The 8,892-nt window shown below is 38.2% G+C and overlaps 1 protein-coding gene across 1 annotated transcript; it reads right to left on the reverse strand.

Moving 5' to 3' along the window:
* Window positions 1–3,016: 3,016 nt before the first annotated feature.
* LOC117627878 (bifunctional adenosine 5'-phosphosulfate phosphorylase/adenylylsulfatase HINT4) lies at window positions 3,017–5,186 on the reverse strand. The gene is made up of 6 exons (XM_034360152.1): window positions 4,910–5,186; window positions 4,676–4,722; window positions 4,505–4,581; window positions 4,315–4,381; window positions 3,380–3,457; window positions 3,017–3,280 (listed from the first exon to the last, which is right to left on the reverse strand). Exons 1-6 carry the CDS (start codon window positions 4,988–4,990, stop codon window positions 3,175–3,177), a joined length of 456 nt encoding a protein of 151 aa, XP_034216043.1. The 5' UTR covers window positions 4,991–5,186; the 3' UTR covers window positions 3,017–3,174.
* Between the last annotated feature and the right edge of the window lie 3,706 nt (window positions 5,187–8,892).

Raw genomic sequence — 8,892 nt, forward strand, 5'->3', positions numbered from 1 at the left:
AATGATACCTAAAAATTTGAAGCGGAAGTGAAGAATAATAATAGCTTTTACCAACCGAGTTGTGAGTCCCTACCTTATTTAAAGACTTCATTACAGGATAACTTGTTACTCGTGATCTTTGTCATTCAATGAGAAGTTCCATTCTAAAGAAAGGGTTGAGTTTTTTGCCCCTTAGAAGCAAAAAAACTTACTTGCAACGGGTATATCACTATTTTGTTATTCTGGTCAATAATATAATAACATGTGAAAAATTTATCTAACATGTCATTATGTTATTGATCGGAAATAACAAAAAGTGTTATTCCCGTTGTATGAGAATTTCTCTCTTTAAACTTTAATAGTTGGTTAAATTTGAAAAACTAAAAATGCTTATTGGGATTTGAATCATTTTAGTCAAACAGTTGATAATCATGAATTTATAAATAGTGAGGAAGAAAACTTATCAAGATGGATCCCGTTTGTTAAAAGGTTTTGGGATTCAAAGATCGGGACCCTCCATTTGATATTTATCCATGTAGCGATCATCCTTACAAAATGAACAAGTATGAAAATCAGTTATTCATCTAACTATGACCAAATAAATAGAAAAACAAAGTGACTCATAAAACATTTGATAATCCAATACTCATACGATTTTCAATTTTACTGATTATTTTTAAATAAATAAAAAAAATACAAGTGATAGTCTAAATTATAGGGTATTTCTCATACACACTACCAAGGTGCTATGAGGTTCAAATATAAGAGCACTTCCACCCATTTGCCATGGCAAAGGGCAAGGGCAAGATAAAGGCTGTTACTATTCACATGAATAATAGATTCACGTGAATAGTGGCAACCCTTGCAAAAAGCTTGTGGTGTTTCCACCCATTGCCATGGCAACCACTATTCACATGAGATATGAAATCATGAATTTGTAAAGAGTTTTGGTGTGGGGTGAAGAATATGACTAAGCCCAGGTTATTCTTGCCTTCGAGCCAGCCCAGGCTTGTGAAGCCCACGAGTTGCCCAGGCAGCTTAAGCCCGCTGGAACCATGAAATTGGGCTTGGGCTCCCTCCTGTCCTGACAAGGGCTGTATGATGGAAGTGCTTTAAGACTACTAGTATATAAGTCAAGACCCTTTTCTACTGGATTAAACCTCGTTGACTACATGAATAATTCTTAAATGTGAATCTAAAATGACAATATGATCCCTTTTGACTCTCTTAAAAAGAGATTCCCCTTTAAAAAGATTTATATACCCTAGTTTTTTTTTGTAGCCATTATGTAGAAAATTTGAAGTCGGAAAAAAAAAACAATTATCATACAAATATATAAAATAATTCTAATTAAATTATAAATTATTCTAATCTAGTGAAAGAGGGACTAAACTTGGATGCAAGTGAGTGGACCCACTTATCTTGGTGAACTGGCAAACCACATCTACAAAGTAAACAACTGATTTGACTGTTGTAATTTTGATTAGTTTGTTAATTTAAAAGAAAAAAGAACAATGTCCTTTATTTACCCAAGCAATGAGTCCATGTCAAGAATTATGTTCCTTACGATATAGAAAGGACCACCAAAGCTCTGCTCATCTTGCTACATAGCAACCATTAAAGGCTTCATCCGATGATTTTATTGTCATATACCCATTCTTAGCACTAAAACTATAAATAAACCCTACACCATTTAATTTTTATAAACATACCAAAAAAAATCTCAAAAAATGACAGTTGGACCTATTGAATTTAATTTTGATTATTAAATTATTTTAATGTCCTATTGAGTGTTTTGGGTTTCTTTATGAGGTTTTGGGGTTGTGTTTGTTTTAAGAAATCAATGACAATTTTATAATTTAAAAGAAGTTAAAAGCCTTTTTGTTATGTTGTAAATGGACTTTGGATGTGTTTCTAAAGTCCATTTCATATAGAGTTTATTTATTTATAATTTAGGCTCTTATATTGGGTATAATAGTGAATTTCCCTTATTATTATCCATTGTTACAATTCTAGTTAGGAATTAAATACTAAAGAAAATCTTAATTGTTCTTGGAGATATAGATTTGCTAGTTGTTTTGTCATATTGAAATGATTAAAAATGCTTTTTGAAAACTAAAAACGTGTTTAACAAAGTTCAGTAGAAAATTAAAAGTACTAAAAAGTGTTTTTTTCTTTTCTTCAAATAACACTTGGTTTTTTAATTCTTAAATTTTTTAACGTGCTTTAAATAAGAAGGCTTCTTTAAAAAATGCTTATGAGCAGAAGTACCGAAACACTTCCCACCAGGCTTGCAAATCAATCTTTGAAATTCAAATTAAGCTTTAATAATCATATTATAATCGTATTACATGCATTACGTGTGTAGCATATGAATCTTGTCTGGTTGTCTAGCTTTTTACTCTTTATTTTTTTACTTGCCTTTTCTTTTTCGTTTCTGATATCGAGGAACCCCCTTCAAGGCACGGCCACATTAGACTCATCCATGTCAGGTAAACCTCGGCCCCGTAGTGTGTGCGCTGGTAAATCAGGAACTCACACAACAACAGTATGATTTGAACATCTGACCTCTGAGTTTACAATTGTCCCTAGCTCGTCCTTCTAACCATTGCGCTACGCCTCCATCGGAGTAGAGCTCAGAGGTCAGCTATTTTTCTTTCTTTTGGTTGCTGGGGAGGGCCATTTATGTAGCTTTACTAACTCTGTCTTCACGTGAAAGTGTATATGATTTCATACATCTAATCGCGCTCCCAACTAAGAGCACTGGACAATTCTATATAGTTCGTCAAGACCACCTGCTTTGCCTAATTTTCTACAGAATTTCTAAATTCCTTTTATTCATTCAAAACAGGGCAATGGCGTATGTTAATTTTAAAATTTTCACTTTTATCAAAATTCTAAGTTTTATCTTTCCTGTCCAAACACAGGGAGTGAATTTACAATTTGACTCCAATCACACTGCGTTGGCCCTAACTCACATATGTAATTATGCCTCGTTTGATTGATTCATAAGCGAATACGGTTAAACTCAGTCAGATTTGAAGCAATGCAGATAATAAAAGTAAGCACAACCAAGATACATGATCCATTACAAGGCTTAAACATAGTATATATACTCTCTCTTTTCGGTATTACAACCCACTTATTAGGGAAAACCAATTCAATCATGTTTAACTGCTACTTATCACGCAATTTTCAAACTTTAGAAATAACTTGTGGCAGAGGCTTTATCTTACCCAGCAACTTTTCAGCCTCAAGAAATCCAAATGGTCCCATGGCTATATATTTCATACACTTCCATCTGTGCAAGTATAATCAGGTATGTCAGTGTAGTGAACAAGTAGGATCTCAGAGAAACCTTAGACATAGAGCAAACTGTGAAAGCCCGAAATAGGTTTACCTGGGTGTGTATGGCAGTGCAAAACAATGGAGGTGAAGATGGTTAACAGAGTTGAATGGAGGTTGATGAAAGCCAAATCTATCAAAAGGACAGTCTAAAATCACACTCAAAACTCTTTCATAACCGAAATCGTTTGGAGAACCTTTGATCAAAACGAGAAAAATCAACTATAAATTTTACTCAATCGTTTTGTCCGATTAATGATGCATGCATGCCTGGTCTAATTCCAGTTTGATTATTCACTTATTGTGTGTAATCACTCAAGGATTCACAAGTGTTCTTACAAACTCAATTACAGAAAGATCCTCTTCCAAAGAAGATGCAAAGGAACCAATTGGTCAGGGTATGTGCCAGATTACAGAATTTATGAAGATTCACATTCTTCACCAGCCCATTTCAGCATTAAGCAATCTCCTAGACGTGATTGCAGAATATTTTCTTTTTGTTCGAATCCTTTGGTCGTGCAATAACAAGTTTTTAAGCATATAGTGTTTGATGAAAGAACGAGAACAGTGTTCTAAAGAAACTTCAGTTAAGTTATGCTGTATAAAAAACTAGGATTATTCAGTTTTTTGTTTTCTCTCTTACAATGTATTCATTCTTCAGTTTTGTTTTTCCAAAATTTCATTGCTCTTTTTTCTTTTTTTTTTTCATAAGAGAAAGAGGCTCCTGGACGACAACCTAATAAAAGAATAATTAAAATGCATATAAATGCAGTTTTCTGGAAGGTGTGTAACTAATGTGGATAGCATAATGGCTTGAAACAAATTTTAACACAAATTTACATGAAGGGTATCTCCATGAAAGCCTATATATTTTTAGTATAAGCAACTTAGGACAATAGCTACTCAAGTCAAGATCAATCTATCTGAGCACACAATTACAAACCAGAAAATAATGCTAAGAAAAAGAGATTTTCAAGAACAAGGCAATACCTGTACTGATGGCATTGAGGTGCATCTCGTTGAATTAGCATTTTCCCCACTTCTAACATGTGATTTACTGAATACCAATAAAACAATGGAATATAAGATCACGAAATTTCTTGATGACCAAAGGCAAGAAATTTCCCAAATTTGTTCAATCATGTATGATTTAATCTAAAGTTGTCAACATTTAGATTACCCAAAGAGTAGTCTTCAGGTTTCCTTTGAAGATCCTTAACAGTTGGAATGTGATCCACAGGAATAACCAAGTAATGCCTACACAAAATTGTCATCTGACTCTCTCTCTTTCTCACTTCAATCAAAATGGCTAAATATTGATGAATGGAAATTGGGGAAATTCATCCAGTACCTTACAGCAGCCGGGCGGATGTCTTGAAAAGCAACGACCTTGTCATCCTGCAGGAAAACCCAGTGACCAATTACAGCCTTAGGATCAACAAAAGTAACAAAATCACTGTTTGGTTACTGCGAAAAAGGAAATGGGATGAACCCATTTGGCAGCTCACCTTCCTCAGCAACCAAACCAAGTAAAAACGAGAGAGAGAGAGAGAGAGAGAGAGAGAGAGAGAGAGAGAGAGCAGACAGTGTGGAGGAGAGTGGTAGAGGTGGATTTGCTGGCGATCTGGCAGAAGATGCACTGTGAAGCTGCTGCTGCTGCCGCCATTGACGCGTTCCGGGAAGTTAGAAGTTCCTCTGTCCTTTTGTCATATCATTTTATTTTGGTATTTGGATTGGATGACACTTTGGTTTGGGAGAGTTAACCTGAAATGGAAAGGACTCGTACTTTTCCTTCTGCTGCTGCTGCCTTATTTATTCTTTTCGTGTCGATACAGTATTCTTCGATCGACACTTCATCTTCTTTGTTGAACATTTTCTTCACATCAGTTATTGTAACAAATGACATAAAGTTAAAAATATGCATTTTCTCTGTGAAAACTGGGATAGGAGGAGTAATGGTGAAGTTTAAAATATTTGGAATTTGAGACACTCATGAAAGAGCATATCGGAGTATGCAAATGAAATAGGCAAAATTATATTATAACAACTTAAATAGCATGTTGCTTACCTATTTGCCTCATGAAAAAAGTTGGTCACTCCAAGCTAAAAAACTTACTTGTAACTGTTTAGCTATTCTCGACCAATAACACAATGACACGTAAAAAAGTTATCCTACGTGTCATTGAGTTATTGGCCTTGGATAGAAAAAGTGATATCTTTTTTGCATGAAAGTTTATCTCCATTTTAAGAGCACCTCCACCCTAAAGGGCAAGGGCAAGGTAAGGTTTGTCACTATTTATGTGAATAGTGGCAGCCTTACCTTTTTTGTTTCCACCTCAAAGGGTAATTACTATTTACTTTTATTTATTTAATTGTTTTAATACTTAAACCATTAATTTTAAGATTTTCGAATAAAATTTTCGGTTGCCATGTTTCACTATTTATTATAAAATTCACATTTCAAATTTTAAATAAAATTTTCGGATAAAATTTTTAGTTGCCACGTGTCCATATTTATTATAAAATTCATATCTCACTCATCATACAATTGAAATATTTACTCACTCATCATACAATTGAAATACTCCGGGTCCTCATAATTCGATACAATCGAGTGCAAGAACGACTCAATCATTGGCATAGGCAATTCCACAGGATCACGACGTGGAGGAGTATTTTCCTTCGGATGAAGTAATAGTGCCATTATTTCCTACATAGAAAGCACCACTAGAACCGATTGTGAGCATTGTTTACTTGAGGAGCCATGTGTAATAGTTTTCCTTTTTTTATTTTGCCTTGAATAATCTATTTAAAAAATAAAATTGAAAATGAAAGAAATATTTAATAAAAAAAGACATTAAATTGAAGAAAATGGCAAATTTTTTTTTTTTACCTCGTCGCCAAGATTTTGACCACTTCGAATGCTTGTCTACGACCATCCAGCTTCCATAGAAAAGGCCATTTGTATTTTTCCACAAATGAAATTTTGTAGTAGAAAATTTGGTGTGGAAAGTGAAAAATATTGGAAGGAGATTAATTTGTATGAAGATTTGGTGTGAAAATTGAATAATATTGGTAGGTATTTATAGAAAAAATTTCCACAATTTTTGATATATTTTTCATTTTTTTAAGCCAAAAATTGGACAGCCATTAGATTGGATAACATTTTTGAATCGGAGGTTACAGGAGAAGCCACGTGGTTTGGAGCCTTCGGGCTACAGCCCATTCGATTCTTGCCCATGGGCTTACCCAGACTGGTGGGTCCCACCCATTGTCCGGGTTGGACCTTGAGCGCTGGAAGGGGGTTTGGGACCTGGTGCTGCCTTTTTTTGGGGCCAAACCCTTGCACTGGAGGTGGTCTAAGAGACTTTTTTTTTTTGGTCAAGTGCCTAAGAGAGTAGGCAATACAAATATACAAACCATTATTATATTATTTATTTTTATCTTTATATATTAGATTATTTATTTTTATCTTTATATATTTTATTTTTTTGGTAAACTGGAGGGCAACCGCCCAAGAAAAACACAAAGGAACAATAAGCCCGAGTAAAGAAACCCTACACAAATCAGTAACAAACAAATGGTTCACAACATCAGGGGCATCATCCCAAAAATGAATACCCAAAGGCTTGGCGACTCCGACAGTAGTAAGCGTATTAGCAACAGAATTACTTTCTCTAAAAATCTGTTGAACTCGACACACTCCACCATTCATAATAGCTTTGCAGCTAGAGATAAGGCTGAATAAAGGGTGAAGAGGATCACAACAAGGCGCATTCACATTTTCGCTTTTAAAACAAAACTGTTTATACCGTATGATTAACGGCCAATGACCACCTGACATGTGGATGGAATCGACACTTGTCACCACATGCCCTTCGGCATGGCCCCTACCGAATGCTGTACATCTTGATGCTTTTGCCCTAGGACACGTGTCATGCTCACGACCAGCTCCTACAGTCCCATATCGAAAATATGAACATAGTGCACGCCTCCCAAGGCCTATATAAGGAGACCCCTATTCCCAAAAGAGGGGGACAGAAGAACCAACGGTACGCTACCGCTTGATCTGTAATCTGACATTTACTAAATCCATACTTACTTAAACATCGGAGAGCCTTCGGCCGGTACCACACCGGTACCCCAGGGCCTTACCGAACGTGTCCTTTTGCAGGAACTTGACCTTCCGAAGATTAATCCCTTCCGAAGACATAATATCACTAAGTTGGGCGAGCCACGTGTCAAACCACTTTTTCGCATCAACAGTTTGGCGCCGTCTGCGGGAACGAGATAAAAACCAACCCACAATCCCCTAGACACATGGGGACCACTTCAATACCCAATTTCCTATCGGAGGAAGGGATACCGTTCGGAAGGCAAACTGGAGCTAGCCCAGCGCTACCCCCATGCACTCCCTTCGGAAACCCACCCTCAACCCAGACAACTGCCGAAGCCGAACTAGTAGTCCAAATCACGTCCCTAAGGAAGGACATGGCTAGGCTTCAGGAGCACAACCACCACCTTTCGTCCAAAGTGGACGAAACCCAGCAGCTGCTGCACCAGCAGCGCACACAAAACTTCCAAACAACTCACTCTTCCGAGAGCTTGGGAACCCCACATAGGAGGAGGTACGGAAAGGCAGCAAGGGAAACGCCCGCGCCTTCCAAACAGTTGGTGGTGCCGACACCACGGGATCAACCACATGTCCCTAAGAAGGTCTACTCCGATTGCCGACACAGGCTTAACGATCGGGAGGCGGAGAGACAGAGGTCTCCGATCAGGGTTAGCGCTCGACTAAGGGAATCCCGGATGAACGCCCTAGGAAGCAAATTGCCTATTGGGAGGGTCAGGGGGCTGGACACCACAGAGGAGTCGGCGTCCGAGTACATCCCTTCCAACACGCAAACTTCAACCTACCGTTCGGCACCAACCAAATACTCGGGGGATAACTCTGTGAGCCCGCGAAGACGCTCGGAAGACTATGGTTCCGAGGAAATACCAAGCCGAGACCCTGTTGTCCGACTCCTTTTCAGAAGGTCCAAAAAATGGAAAACGACAAGGCTCGCTCCCAGGAACCTGAGTGGGGAAAGCTTCGGCCCGGGCCGTTCACGAGACGCATCCGTCGCTCTCGGCAGGATCGGGAAGTGCAGCCATTGCGCATACCATTCTACACTGGTACCGAAGATCCTTTAACCCACCTTCATTCATTTCAGTCTGCCATCGGATGCAAGGGTCTGAGCGACGAGGGGCAGTGCCTGCTATTCCCATCTTCACTTACCGAGGCAGCCCTGAATTGGTTCTACCGTTTGGAGCCGGAAACGGTAGATTCTTTTGACGAGCTGAAGCAGATTTTCCTCAATCACTTCATGATCCAAACGGACCGTCTTTACTCTGCCGATGATCTGTACACGATTCGGCAGAGAGAGGACGAGCCATTGAGAGAGTATGCGGCGCGCTTCAGTCACGAATACTCAAGGTGTCCGGAAACAGATGATAGGGCAGCCTACGGCGCCTTCAAGAGTGGCCTTCGGTCCTCGCATTTCTGATACCTGGTACACAGCAGCAACT

This window comes from Prunus dulcis, chromosome 5 (assembly GCF_902201215.1).
Source record: "Prunus dulcis chromosome 5, ALMONDv2, whole genome shotgun sequence".
In the NCBI taxonomy this organism is placed as follows: Eukaryota; Viridiplantae; Streptophyta; class Magnoliopsida; order Rosales; family Rosaceae; genus Prunus; species Prunus dulcis.